This window comes from Notamacropus eugenii, chromosome 3 (genome assembly GCF_028372415.1).
Source record: "Notamacropus eugenii isolate mMacEug1 chromosome 3, mMacEug1.pri_v2, whole genome shotgun sequence".
Taxonomy (NCBI): Eukaryota; Metazoa; Chordata; class Mammalia; order Diprotodontia; family Macropodidae; genus Notamacropus; species Notamacropus eugenii.
In genome coordinates, this window is record NC_092874.1 from 275895419 (window position 1) to 275910485 (window position 15067).

Below are 15067 nucleotides of genomic sequence, written 5' to 3' on the forward strand. Positions count from 1 at the left end.
GCTCGGCAGGGGAGCGCGAGGCCCCGCGCGGACGCCCCACCCGCGCCCATTCATTCGCCGCCACGACCGCCGCCAGGGCAGCGTGCTCCCTCCCGCCCGCCCGCCCGGGGCCCGCCGGGGGCGCGCGGACGCCGCGGCACGGGCGCGCGGGCGCGGGCGCGCGCATGCAGGCCCGAAGCGGCCCCCTCCGGGAGCCCGAGCCGGGGCCCTGGCCCCACCGCTCGGCCCGCCGCGCCCCGCCGGAAGTCTCCGGCGCCTCCCGCGCCCTGCCCCGGCGGGCTCCGGCCAAATTCCTCTCGGCTCCGGTGAGGCCCCGGGCCCGGGCTGCCACCGCCGGCCCCGCGGGGCTGAAGGAGGAGCCGCGGCGAAGACGGAGATCCTGCAGGGGGACGGAGGGGGGACGGCCGCGGCAGTTACCTTAATAATCCTGCGGGGCAGCCCGGCCATCTTGTCTGATCCGGAATTCAGCCTCGGGGTCTCGTCTCCGGCTCCGCTCGCCTCACGCACGAGTGGAAGTCCCGGGCTTCACTTCCGGGCGACGCCACCGCGCCGTCGTGGGCGCTGCTGCCGCCAGGCCCCACGGGAAATGTAGTCCCGGCCAGCCCGAGCTGTAGGCGAGGGCCGCTTCCCTCCGCCTCCCGACCGGGAGAAGGAGCCGGAAATGACGTAAGCCTAGCGGGGCAGTGGCAGGGCGGCCCCTCACCTCCCTCCTATGCTCTCCTGTTCTCTGCCCATTATTTCCGGACCCCGCCCTCGTGGCAGCGAGGCGGGGCCGACCTCTAGGAAACGGGCTGTCCCCAGCTCTGTCTGCGGAATGGCTGGAGGGGAGGCGGCCATAGCCGCCGTGCACTCATTCAGGTAGCCCTCCCTCCCTCCCGCCATTCACCCTTCTCTCCGTCCATTCATTCATCTGTTCGTCCATGCTTCCCTCCCTCCATTCCTTATCCATTCAGTCATCCTTCTATCCATTTATTCATCCATTCCTCACTCTGCCCCTCCCTCATTCATTCACCCTTCCCTCTCCATTCATCTTTTCCTCCTTCTATCCGCGCTCCTCGGTCCACCCATCGCGCCCCTCCCTCCTTCCCTCCATCCATCCCTTTCTTCCTTCATTCATTCATAAAATCATATGGACTATAATTTTAATGGACCTCCCAGGCCACCTGGTCAACCCCATCCTGAGGCCCTGAGAAGGTCATTGGGGCCAGTTTGCTCCTTTTGCAGGTGAGGATTCAAGCTCAGAGAGGGCCACGTGACTGATCTGGGTCTCCCGGGTAGCTAGTGTTGGAGGGCCAGCATCCAGGAAACATAGAGTGAGAGAACTGGAAGGGACCCTCCAGATCACTTAATCCAACCCCCTCATTTGATAGATGGGGAAACTGAGGTTCCATAGAGGATTTTAGGTCTAAAAGGGACATTCAAGATCATCTAATCTGACTCCATTTCTCCAGATGAGGGAGGAAAGGTGACTTGCCTTAGGCCACATGGATGGTAAATGGTAGAGCCAGGATTGGAACCCAAGTCCTCTAACTCCATAGTCAGCACTCTACAGGACCCAACAATGCTCAACTCCCATATGAACTTGAACCCAGGTCTTCTAATCCCAAATTCAGGGCTCGTTCCAATGTACAACGGTCATCTAGTCCAACCCCAATCCACATCATGAATTCTGTCTCTAATATCCCTCAATAGTGCTTACTTAGCCAAATGAATCCCATCAATTGATAAGCATTTATTAAACACTTACTGTTTGCCAGGTACTGTGCTAAGCCCTGGAATCCAAAAGTCAAGCAAAAAAGCATTAACCCCTGCACGGCTGCACCGGCCACATGAAAAGAAAAAGAGTCGCTTATCTTTGTTTATATTCTATGGAGAAAATAATATGTCTACAAATAAGTAAACACTAAATGCATAGATGGTAAGTGGAAGGTAATTTGGGGTGAGGGAGGCACAGAAGCGGAGGGAAGAAGAATAATAGCTAACATTTAACTATATAAACACGTACATATATACACACACGCACATATAGATAAATATTGCCAAGCATCACAGCTATGATCTCACTTGATCAGCCACCCTGGGAGGTAGGCGCTGTTATAATTCCCATTTTGCAGATGGGGAAACAGAACCAAATGGAAGTTAAATGACTTACTCAGGGCTGCACAGCTCGTAAGTGTTGGAGGCTGGGTTTGAACTCCAGAAAGGTCTCAGGTAGGCAGTGGCTTTTGAGCTGAACTTTTAAGGAAGTTAGGGATTCAGAATGTCAGAGAAGGGATGCATCCTAGTGATAGAGAAGAGCGGTCAATCATAAAACGTGTATTAAAGAAGGAAGAAAACATTTATTAAGCTCCTACCATGTGCCAGGCATTGTAGTAAGTGGTTTGGTTTAGTTTTGTCTTGTTTTCAAATATTTCATTTGATCCTCACAACCACCAGGTCGTGTTATTAGTATCCCCATTTTACAGATGAGGAAACCAAGACCAGCAGATTAAGTGATTTGCCATATAGCTAGGAAATATCTGAGACACAATCTGAACTCAGATCTTCCTGACTCCAGGCCCAGGGCTCTATCCAATTCTCCACCTGGATACATCTTACTATACACTTACTGTGTGTGCCAGACACTTTAGTACCGGAGACATAAAAAACAAAATGGAAAAAACTCCCTTGACTCATTTGCATTCTATTGGAGACCCATCATAAAAAAGACCCCCAATGATGAGTAATAACTACCCTTCCCAAGATACCTGGTTCTAATTTTAAACCCCTTTTTAGGAAAAGTTTCTGTATCTGAGAAAATAGACAGGAACTCAAATTTCATAGGAATAGAGGGTATCTTAGGGACCATCTATTAAAGGAGTTCATAACAGGAGAATCTGTGAATTTGTTTTAAAATATATTTTTGATAACCATATTTCAATATAATTGGTTTCCTTTCTCTTATGTATTTTATTTTCTGTGTTTGAAAACACTATCGGAACAGGGGTCCAAAGGCTTCACTAGACACTAAGGGGTCCGCATCTCAGTGGAGCTTAAGAACCCCTGGTCTATCCCAACCTTCTCATCTTAAGGAGATAGAAATGGGACCAGATACATTAAGATACAAGAAGGTTATGGTCCACTAGAGGAGATAAAAGGAATTCTTAGTATTACCATGGTTAACTATATTCATGACTTACTTCTCCCAGTGAGTTTCAAGCTTTTGGGGAGTAGGGCCTAAGGGTAATTGTATCTTCATATTCTACTGATTCTTAGAAGCCAAATGACCCAGAAAGTCACCTACCTTCAGTTTCCTCATCTATAAAATAAGAGGACCAGTGAGTGTCGTCTCTACCTCAAAGGGTTATTGAGAAGTTGGTATGTAAAACATTTTCTTGTGATCTCCATTTTATCCTGAATAGATCTAGTTTACTTGTAGGTACCCACGTGTTGACTTCTCCATTAGCCTGGGAGCTCCTTGAGGGCAGGGAGTGTCTTTTGCCTTTCTTTGAATCCTAAAGCTCAGCATAGTGCCTGGCACATAGTAGGGGCTTAATAAATGCTTGTTAACTTGATTTTGCAAATGTTAAAATGCTCTATAAATCACCACCATCATCAGCGTCACTGACTAGTTGTACGTGTTTCTGGTCATTCAGAAGAAAGCCTTAAAGGAGAATTTTGTAGTTTGTCCCAGGACATTTTCCACAACTGGCCTGGAATGGGTCTGGACCACTCACTGTCATAATTTTTTTTTTTGGAGGCAATCAGAGTTAAGTGCCTTGCCTAGGGTCACACAGCTAGTGTGAGGCTAGATTTGAACTTGGGCCCTCCTGCCTCCAGGGCTGGTGCTCTATCCACTGTGCCACCTAGCTCACCCTAGAAACTGGTACAATTTTATTAGTGGAAATAACATTAAGGAAAAAGTATTGCCCTCTGTTCAGCCATCACACCCCAAAGACTAATGGATTTTTCCATCTGATTTGCAGCTGCAACTTTCTAAATGTTTTGTCTTCCCCCACTTAGAATGTGAGCTCCTTTAAAGCAATGAATCTCCCTTTTTTTGTATCATCAGCTCTCTTCACATTCCTTTGTATACAGTAAGCCCTTGATAAATGCTGCATGCATTCATTCTTTCATGAGTTGCCCAAGGTACTAAGAGGTTAAAAGACTCTTTGGAGGTCAAATAGCCAACAAGTATCAGAGGCAGATCTTGAACTCAGGTCTTCCTGGCTTTGAGGCTACTTCTGAATACACTACTCCATACTGCCTCTCTTGAAAAGGAATGCTATATTTAAAATAAGTAGGATTCTATTTTACATGAATAACCTGCCTAAATCAGTAAAAAGAAAGAGATTTCAGAACTAAGTTTATTCATTAAAAGGGGAATTACCAAAAAAGAAAGCCAGTCACTCAAAGAGGATTATGGAAGGGCTGTGTGAAAAGGAGATTAGTGGAGAGATGCTTCCTTCACGGTAAGGAATTACTACTCTTCAGTAGGCCTGTTGGGCAGAGTTGCTTCATCTTCCCAAAATTATCCAGTAGGACCAGCTTTTGCTTCATAGAGCAACAACCTGGGAGGAAGGTTTGGTTTAGAAAGCACCTTGGTTTCATTACGGATAGACGGCTGGCCTTTGGAATTAGGAAGACCTGATGTTTGAATCTTGCCTCACACTGTTACTAGCTATGTGACCCTAAGCCGGTCATCAAACCCTTCCTGGTCCCTTTACAGATGTGCAAACTCATCAGTTTCCATATCTGTAAAATGGGAGCAATAAGGGCATCTACTTTCCTGGGTTGTTGAAAGGATCAAATAAAATAATAGGTGCAAAATATTTTGCAACCCCTAAAGTGATATATGAAGGTTAGCTATCATTATTATCGTAACACTTAAAGTTGGCAAGATTCATGTAGAATTGCCCATTCTAGAGTGGAAAGAAACAGGTTTTCCTGTCTTAATACAAACAGTGCCAAGTGTAAGATGCAGCCCAGTGCAGTGAGCTAGCTCTGGAGTCAAAAGAGCTAGGTTCAAAACTCACATCTTACACTTCCTAGCTGTCTATACCTTGTTTGTACATACATAGTTATTTGGCCTGTTTTCTCCCCTGTGGAACTGAACTCCTGCAGAACGGGGACTCTCTTTTAACTTTCTTTTTATTCTCAGCACTTTGAACAGTGCCTGGCTTAAGCTATAATAAATGCTTAATAAATGCTCATGTACTGATGATCCTAGCATGTAAGTGTCTTACAGAATCTCCAAACTGGGCTAGATCTCACAACACTATTGAGAATCCTCTCACTAGTTTGGTTGTTCAGTCGTGTCTAACTCTTCATGACCCACTTTGGGGTTTTCTTGGCAAAGACACTGGAGTGGTTTGCCGTTTCCTTCTCCAGCTTATTTTACAGATAAGGAAACTGAGGAAAATAGGGTTAAGTGACTTGCCTGAGGTCACATAGCTAGTATCTGAGGCTGGATTTGAACTCAGGAAGATGTCTTCCTGTCTCCAGGTTGGACATGCTATCCACGGCCATCTAACTGCCCCTTACACCCAACAAAAATGGTCAGCCATTTTGAATTTAAAAGCCATTCAGTCCAAACCCCTGCCCCCATTTTTCAGATGAGGAAATCGAACCCCAGAGGGGTTATGTGACTTGTACATAGTCACACAGCTAACATTCAAAACTCTTTTGGATCCAAACCCAGCCCTCTGTTCATTATACCACAGTGCCAAGAGCAGAGTCCTCATCTGTCAAATGGGAATACTGATGTGCCTTACATATTTCAGGGGGTTGTTGTTAGGAAGGTACTTTAGAAACCTTAAAATACCATAGAAATCTAAACCCTTATTCTTAAATATAGAAGGCATCCAGAAATGCTGCATATTTGGTTTTTAGACCCCCTACAGCTGTTTTTTCCAACAAAGTTCAGTGAATCTGTATTGGTAAATTACAGTGGAAATAGATATAAATAATTACGTGTGTAAATATGTATATGTGTGTATATGTATGTGTATATACATATATATGCATATATCTACACATATATACTTACACACAATACATACATACATTTAAATATATAACATATGGTGCATATAAGATTTTAATGTATATAGATATTTAGACATACATGCATATTTCTCTGTCTCTGTCTCTCTCCCACACACGCATACACACACACACACACAATGTCCCAAAAGTCTTATTTTGGTTTTATTAATGCTTAAAACTGATGTAAGAATAGTGGGATTACCTGTATATACACTCACCCATGTATATATGTAATTATATGTATCTATCTATAGAGAGAGAGGAGAGAGAGAGAGCAGAGAACTGAGAGGTTAAAGGATATGCCCACAGCCATACAGCCTGTGTTAGGGAAGGGACCTGATTTTTGAGTCTTCCCAGAGCTAAGGTTAGTTTTCCATCTGTCACTCTATACTGCCTCTCCCCTATATTTCTTAAGCAGTCACTGAAAAACAATTTGCAATGATGATTGATATAAATCCTGCTAAACAGGATATGTTCTGTTTACCAGAATACCAGAGTTGGCACAAAGCTGAGTCCCAACTTAGAAACATGCCTGAGAGTCCTACTCACCCAAAACATTGAATGGAAAGTTTCCATCCCAAGGTATGTGGCATCCATAGTACCTTAGGTACTCTAGAACTTGGATTATGGTATAAAGGTATGACTTCCAATGGTATATGTCATTCTTTCCTCAGCCTCAGTGGAAAAAAAATAGGTGGCATGAGTTGATAATATCAATGCAAGGAGGATCACCAGATTATAGAATCACAAAGTCTCTGAACTGACCTAGTCCCATTTGGGAGACTCTCCTCTACAGAAAACACCAGAAGTGCTCATCTTCTTTCTACTTGATGACCAGCAAGTGTGGTACAGTGGAAAGAGCCCTGAGTCTGGAGTCAAGAGGTCCTGAGTTCAAATTCTGCCTCTATTACTTATTACCTGAATGTTTTTGTTCAATCATGACTCTATTTGAGGTTTTCTTGGCAAAGCTACTGGAGTGGTTTGTCATTTCCTTCTCCAGCTCATTTTACAGACCAGGAAACTGAGGCAAACAGGGTTAAGTGACTTGCCCAGGGTCACACAGTTAGAAAGTATCTGAGGCCAGATTTGAACTCAGGAAGATGAGCCTTCCTGACTTCAGGCCCAGCGATCTCCACTGGGCCACTTAGCTGCACCTATTACCTGAGTAACCATAGTTAAGTCTCCATTTCCTTACCTATAATGCAACACATATGGCCTCCGAGGTTCGTTATAGGCCTCAATCTCAGATCAATCCGGTGACTTCTGTTGAGAGGGATCCCATTAACTCCCAAAGCACACCATCTCATTTTGGGGTAGCTCAGTTGTTAGAAGCTTTTCCATCCATCAAGCATAATACAGCCTCTCTCTAGGTCTTTATTGCTTAAAGCAAAACACTTCTTTCTTCTCTCCTTCCCTGACAAACAGATGAAGACATCTATCCTGTCCCCACCAAGTCTTCTCTTGTCCAGGCCAAAGGTCCCCAGTTCCTTTAAATCATCCTCATGTGACATGATCTTGAGAGTCATCCTGGTCACCCACCCTCAGGATACTTCTCAGCTTACCAGTATTAACCTATTAATATAATACAGTTCTGTGCCAAATGTGAAAATAACTCTACGTGTTTGGGACACATTTTGTTTTTCTTTTATTCTCATTTGGGGAGATGGCAAAGAAGATTCTTACTGGTTGAAAAAAATGATAGATTAAGAAGCTGAAGGGACAAAAAATAGCACTGGGACCTAAACACAAAACTCCAGATGTGGTCTGATTAAACAAGACAATCCTAGGTATAGGACGGCAAACCTAGATGCCAAATTCCATGTGGCAGCATTTTCCAAAATTCACCAGTGTGTTCGGTCCCTCCAGCACTACCATGGGCAAGTTATTTTACCTCATTGGTCCTCAGTTTCCTCATCTGTAATAGGAAGGAGTTAGATTAGGTGATGTTTGAGGTTCCTTCCAGCTTTGCACATATGATCCCATTATCCCTTCTGTGATAGGAACAACATCCACTCTATTCCCTTCCCCAAACAACATGAGTTAGCCTCATTTCCCCCTAAAGGTGACAAAACCTTCCCCAGCATCTTGATTGTCCTAAGGAGCCATGGCTTGAGCCACTCATCTCTTGAAGCTGTTTCCTCATGGGCTCTTGCCATACTGATAGGACTTCTTGATCACCTAAGAGCATTAAGCAAACCACTCAGGGTCCTTTAGACCCAGCTCTCTGAAGTTATCTACCAGCCTATAGCACATGGCACCACCGTAATCTATCAACTGGTACCACCCAACCTAAACAGCTTGCTCCAACTGAAGGCATTCTTCATTAGAAATGTCAGAGGTAGCACTAGCCAGTGATACTGAATAATAATAATTTAAAAAAAGACTCAAGGCCCATCCATCACAATCATAGTGTAACCTGCCTGCTATTACTAAAGCACCAGGAAGCCAGAGTAGACTTGTCCTGGCTCCCAGTGCCTGAAGCACTGCGTGATTGAGATTTCCCCAGGGTCACCCAGCCAGTGTGTGTCAGAGACAGGATTTGAACCTAGTCCCTTCCTGGTTTTGAAGTCAGTTACCTCTGCACTGTGTAAGGCTCCACTGAGATCATGTGCCAGAACTGCTTTGTAAAGTCCTTTATCCATACTGTACTTCCCTTAGTTGTATTCATTTTCTCTAGGAGTCACTTTGGGGCATATGCACTCCCATATCCCTGCCTCTTCCCCTGCAAATTGTGGGGGAAGCTTTCTCCTCATCTCTACCTCTTGGCTTCCTTCAAGTTCCAACATCAATCCCATCGTCTATGGGAAGCCTTTCCCCAGCCTGCTAGTGCCCTCCTCTCTGATTATCTTCAGTTTATCCTGTCAGTATCTTGTTTGTACGTAGGCATTTGCGTGTTGTGTTCCCCACCGGACCATGAGAGAGCAGGGAGTGGAATGTATCCAGGCACCTAGCATTGTGCCTGACAAGTAATAGGTGCTTGATAAATACTTACTGAGTAACTGACAGGTGATGGTGATTCATGACATCTGGCCATATGCCTAAATAGAACAGGAAATCTGGGAAGGGGATTCTTCGCCCTTCTGTCTGGCTTTTACCATCTAGGCTTAGGGGCCTATTGTTTGCATTTCTCTTCTTGCATCTCTATCCTGTCCATTTATCCCCCCTCTCTCCCTCTGTCCTGGTTAGGGAGAGAGTCTCCCCACTAGGATCTAGCCTTCCCTTCCCTCCCACTTCACATGCTTCACCCTGACTACTTATCAAAACACTCCCGTCTTCATTGTCTTCTCCACCCACATAAGTCAGAGTTTCTCAGTTCACACCGATTTCTCCCAAGGAAGAATTGTTCTTCAGTTGGTCACCGTGTTTCCTCCCAATATGGGGTTCTCTCACAAGTGCAAAACAGCACGCAATCTTGGGTAGCCTGTACCCTTGCTCCTTGCAGAATACTCTGAGAGAGGAATTTTTTGTCAGTCCAAAAATAGGAACTTTGTGCTTTATCTATACCTTTGTTGCTTCCCTGTCTTCATCCAACATCCAGACTTTGTCACCTGCTTGTGCTCAATAATTCTGTTACTATTTTGATGAGTCTGGAATCTCAAAAGATGCAAAACACAACCCACTCATCCCATGTGACTCTCTGGAGACCTTCCTATAGACCAGAGCTCCTTAACATGGGGTCCATCACTCTCAAGAGGTCTGTGTATAGATTTCAAGGAGTCCATGATCTTGGACAGGGAAAAAAAATGACATTTTTATTTTCATAATTATTTTATTTTGTAATCCCGTGTATTTGATTTTATGCATTTACAAATGTTCTGAAAAAGGACCAGTAAAGTTCACCACATTTCCAAAGTGATCCATTTATACAAAAAAAAAAAATTAAGAACCCATGCTGTCAATTTCTTGATATTGCACAGACACCACATGGGCTGTCCATCAGTTGGGTTTCCCTTCCTCTCACCACACCAATAGTCCACCATCTTTTCTAGTTGTGACATTATCTTTCATGCCTTTTTTCATACTCAATTCTTCACTGGCACCTTTTGGTGACCTTCAACTTGAATTCTATGTTTTTAAAATTAATTAATTTTTAATTTTCAATATTCAGTTACACAAGTTTTTGAGTTTTAATTTTTTTCTGCCTCCCTCTCCTTCCCCCTCCCCAAGATGGCATGCAATCTGATATAGGCTCTACATATACATTCATATTAAACATATTTTCACATTATTTATGTTATAAAGAAGAATTAGAACCAATGGGATGAAGCACAAGAAAGAAGTAACAAAATAAAACAAAAAAAGAGAGAGACAGCAAATGGTATGCTTCGATCTGCGTTTTGCATTCAGACTCTGCCGTTCTTTCTCTGAATGTGGACAACATCATGAACCTTTTGGAATTGTCTTAGGTCCTTGCATTGCTGAGAAGAGCTAAATCTATCAAAGTTAGTCTTCGCACAACATGGCCATAACTATGTACAATATTCTGGTTGTGCTCACCTCACTCAGCTTCAGTTCATGTAAGTCTTTCCAGGTTTTTCTGAAGTCTGCCTGTTCATCATTTCTTATAGCACAGTAGTGTTCCATTACATTCATATACCACAACTTGTTCAGCCATTCCCCATTTGATCTCCTCAATTTCCAATTCTTGACCACCACAAAAAGAGCTGCTATAAATATTTTTGTATAAGTGGGTTCTTTTCCTGTTTTTATGATCTCTTTGGGATTTAGATCTAGAAGTGGTATTGCTTGGTCAAAGGTCAGGCTAATTTTTAGAGTCCTTTGGGCATAGTTCCAAATTGCTCTCCAAAATGATTGGAACAATTCACAACTCCACCAACAATGCTTTATTGTTCCAATTTTCTCACATCTTCTCCAGCATTTGTAATTTTCCTGTTTTGTCATGTTAGCAAATCTAATAGGTGTGATATGGTACCTAAGGGTTGTTTTGATTTGCATTTCTCTAGATTTTCATATGACTATAGATAGCTTTAATTTCTTCATCTGAAAACTGCCTGTTCATATCCTCTGACCATTTATCAGTTGGAGAATGACTTGTATTATAAATTTGATTTGACTTGAATTCTTTTGAAACTATGACCTTACATGACTTGTAGCCATACAACGTCTCTAGAGGTTATTGTTGTTAAAAATTTGGATCTTTGGTCTAAGAAGAAGTTGATGGCCATTAAAGGCATTGTGAAATTTCCCCAGAACAATTCAGCCTGTTCTCCCTTCCTGTTCAGTTCCTGTCCCAGCTCATTTTCACAGTGTCTATCCACCAGAAAAACTCTATGGGTTATCCATCCAACTGCATTTCATAACTTGGACAATTGCATCTTGGACCATCTCAGGTCATCCTGATTGATACCTGATCACTGGACCCAGATGGCCCTGGAGGAGAAAGTGAGGCTAGTGACTTTGCACAGCCCCCCCTCACTCAAATCAAAGTCAACTGCAAGTCATGTCACTATCTCCTTGATGTCACTATCTCCTTGATGTTGAGAACGAAGGACAAACAGCAACCACACACACAATTTGGTCGATAGCTTGGAAGATTCATCAGCTTGGATTTCTGCATGGATAGTGAGGAGATTAAAATTGATTCTGTATCATCTTTTATTGATCTTATTTGCAGTTAATTGATTTCATCTTGTAACTGCCTAAGTCACAGTTCTTTGTCTCTGAACTTAGTACAGAAATTCAGCTGGTCTATAATAAGTTAAATGTAGACATCCAGTTTTTCTGTTTATCACTATTGTATTCTTGCCTCAAGGAAATCTGTTATCCTTGGGGGATGAAGGTAGACACCAGGGAGTCTAGTCCAGTATCTTTACACCACCAAGCTATCCTTTGAGGATGTCAGCTTTGCTGTTCAGAGTAGTCCATTGTCTCTGACCTTGCAGGTAGACTCAAACAAGGAACATTTCTTAGTCACAGGAGGAGAAGAGGGGGTTGTTCCCAACTTCCAACCAATTATATTGTCCCACAAGCCTCAGCTTTGACCAGTCATGCTGTCCTTACCCTTGCTAACTTTTGGCACCCCTGTTAATAAAATATCTTGTTCAGACAAAATATGCCTTAGTCTTCCTTTGTTGAATTTTATTAGGTCTAACTTTTTGGAGGGATTCTGGATCTCATGCAGGAGCCTCTACAATGTTCCTGGGTTTGATGGAATAACACAGTGTACCAGAAACAGGAGTATGTGAATAACCTCACCATCGATGGGGAGCTGCTCTTCCATTTAAACTCCATTAAGGACAGAATCTACTCTCCTTGTCTGGTTATGCCAACACCTTGAACGTATACCTCCCTATTTTGTGCTTATTGGATATTAATAATCATCTGTTCATCAAGCAAAATTATTTTTGTTGTTACAACTTTCAAGGAGTTTTGTATGGTTTTGTCATATCCATGCAGAGAAAGGAAATTGAAATGTAGATGGTAGTGATTACAGTTCTCCTGACTGCCTTTTGAGAAGAGCAATAAAAATGGAGTTGTCTGGGTTTTTTAAGCCTTTAGGGCCCTCACTTCTTTTAGAGTGCCTTGAGCAATGATCCCCAGTTCCCTTAAGATCATGCCACTTTCACCCAGCTTGAGCCTCCTTTGTTCATGATCAGTCTGGTCTAGCTGTTTTTCCTGTGTCTATTTTCCTCACAGTCATTTACACTACATCTGGAAGCACATCTGGATCTGTTATGTCAGAGGCCAAATGTGATGCTCCCACTGTCAGTGGGGAAAAAGAATTTGTTATTAAAATCTTCACTGATCTTTTCCTTTTCCGTCTGTCTTCTTCCTTTCAGTTTTATTCCAAAATGCCTGTGGGATGACTTTGCCGCTCACTTAGGTCTCTTGCCAAGCTTTCTGTAGATCGCTTTTCCATTATTTACTTCTTACTGTTTTGTGAAATGATAATGCCTGTAATCTTCCACCAATTTCCTCTGTAAGATTTTACAGAACTCTCTACGTTCTAAATCAGAATACTTCTCTGAGATGTTTAGCAAAGAGACCCAGGGTTTTCTGACTAAAGCAGCTTCTCAGGTTCTGGTCTTCCCACCTTAAAGATGGATTTATATCATTTAGACTTCTTGAAGAAACGAAAATAATCCATGTCAATTTGAATTCCTTTATCCATTTCCCATTTTTCAGCATCAACTCCTTATTTAAATATATCAAGTTGGAGTTGCTTCAATTGCATGTCATGTCTTCTAAACTTTACTTACTTTTCTAGTTTGTTTAGGGTTTTGATCTTAGATCTAATAAATTATTGTTCTGATTGTACCCAGAATGATGATCCAGAAATAACCCCTCAATTAGTATTCAATTGATTCTTTTCTGTCAAAATATAATTTAATCTTCAGCTCTTTCTTTAATATCTCTAAAGCACAAACCTGAACATGTTGCTCCCCTGCTCAGGAAGCAGCCTTTCATCTCTAAGCACAGACTTCAAGGCCTCCACAGTCTGCCTCCCTCCTGTCCTGCCAGTCCCATTTCATGTTTGTGCACCCTATACATTCCAGTCCAACTGGCTTATCAGCTTTTCTCTAGGCAGTGCATTCCATCTCCTGTTGCTGCACTCCTGGCCTGGCTATCTTCCGTGTCTGGCATGTGTTGCCTTTTCATCTCTGCCGCCTGGCATTCCTAGCTCTATTTAAAACTAAGCTTGCGTATCCCCTCACACCAAGACTTTCCCGGTGACCTCCCCTAGAAGATACTGTCTCTGGTAACTTCTCATGGTTACCTTCATTTCCCACTAGCCATGCTTCTTGGCTTTGACTTCCCCGTTAGCATGCCCATCATCATGTGGTAACATAAGTCATGTTCACCCTTCATCAGTACCCTTAGTTGGTTCTGCCCCAATGAGTGGACAGCTGGGGCAGGAGAGCACACAATATCCTCCGAAAGCATCCCTCTGTCAAGGCTCCAGAAACCCAGCCAACTCTTCATTTCTCGCAGCTTCCCTTCTTGGATTCAGTTGCCCTTGTACAGATTATCTTCCCCCCACACCCCTCTGCCTTTTAGCTTTCTTTTGCATGTTCCCTTCCCCTCTTAGATCATAAGCTTTGAGAGGGCAGGGACTAGTTTTCCTGTCTTACTTATATCCCCACATAGTAAGCACTTTATAAATGTTAGTTGTTTAGAAGTAGTAGTAGTGGTAATAACAGTAGTAGTAGCAATAGTATAATAGTAGTAGTAGTAATTAGTAGTAGTAGTATTTTAGGAGTAATAATATGATCGTAGTAACAGTGGTAGTAATGGTAGTAGGAGTAGCAGTGACATTTCCAGGGCTTAGTGGACAGTACTTGGTAAACATTGACTGTATTGTGTTGTTCGTAATCGTCTCTCAGCCTCCATCTGAAATGGGGATGATTCTTACCTGGCTCATAAGGTTGTCATGAGAATCAAATGAGATTACACATGTCCAGTGCTCTCTAAATGCTGGCCATTATCATCCTCACCACAAACCTGGAAGGTAGGTACTGTTATTATCTTATTTTACAGATGAGGGAACTGAGGCTGACAGAGGTTAAGTGACGAGAAAGTAGTTTCTAGGAGATTGGGTGGAGTGAAAGAAACGGTGGGTAGGGCACCATTTGAACTTTCTTAAAGGAAGCTGGAAATTCCAAGAGGTCGAGGTGATTGGAAGCAGAGTGTTCCAAAGGATAATTCTTCAGGGCCCAAGTGAAGATTCACCCGTTCTGTGAAATCAAGACTACAGCCCCTTTGTTCGCTGCTTCCGAGGTCCTATAGCACTCTAGACCATGGTGGAGTGAGTGTACAAAACATGGTGTCAGGAGATTGGAATTCAGATTGTAGATCCAACGTTTCCTAGTTGTGTGACAACAGGCGAGTTTCTAGCCTCAGGTTTCTTCATTTTATGCTATCCATTCCCAGAGAAAGAGCTGATGGTGTCTGAATATAGATTGAAGCAAACTTTTTTTACTCTATTTTCCTTGAGGGTTTTGGTTTTTTTTTTGGTCCATGTTTTCTTTCACAGCATAACTATTATGGAAATGTTTTGCATGACTAAACGTGCATAACC

The 15067-nt window shown here is 43.1% G+C and overlaps 2 protein-coding genes across 2 annotated transcripts in view; one reads left to right on the forward strand and one right to left on the reverse strand.

The window, feature by feature from the left end:
* Nucleotides 1-639, reverse strand: part of UBE2N (ubiquitin conjugating enzyme E2 N) — a 41774-nt gene extending 41135 nt beyond the window's left edge. Inside the window, exon 1 of the mRNA XM_072655581.1 lies at nucleotides 418-639. Within this exon, the coding sequence (XP_072511682.1) occupies nucleotides 418-447 (30 nt within the window). The 5' untranslated portion in view covers nucleotides 448-639. The remainder of the gene's footprint in view (nucleotides 1-417) is intronic.
* A 118-nt stretch (nucleotides 640-757) lies between these two features.
* MRPL42 (mitochondrial ribosomal protein L42) overlaps nucleotides 758-15067 on the forward strand; it is a 50592-nt gene continuing 36282 nt past the window's right edge. Inside the window, exon 1 of the mRNA XM_072655577.1 lies at nucleotides 758-858. The gene's annotated coding sequence lies outside the window, so the exon portion shown is untranslated. The remainder of the gene's footprint in view (nucleotides 859-15067) is intronic.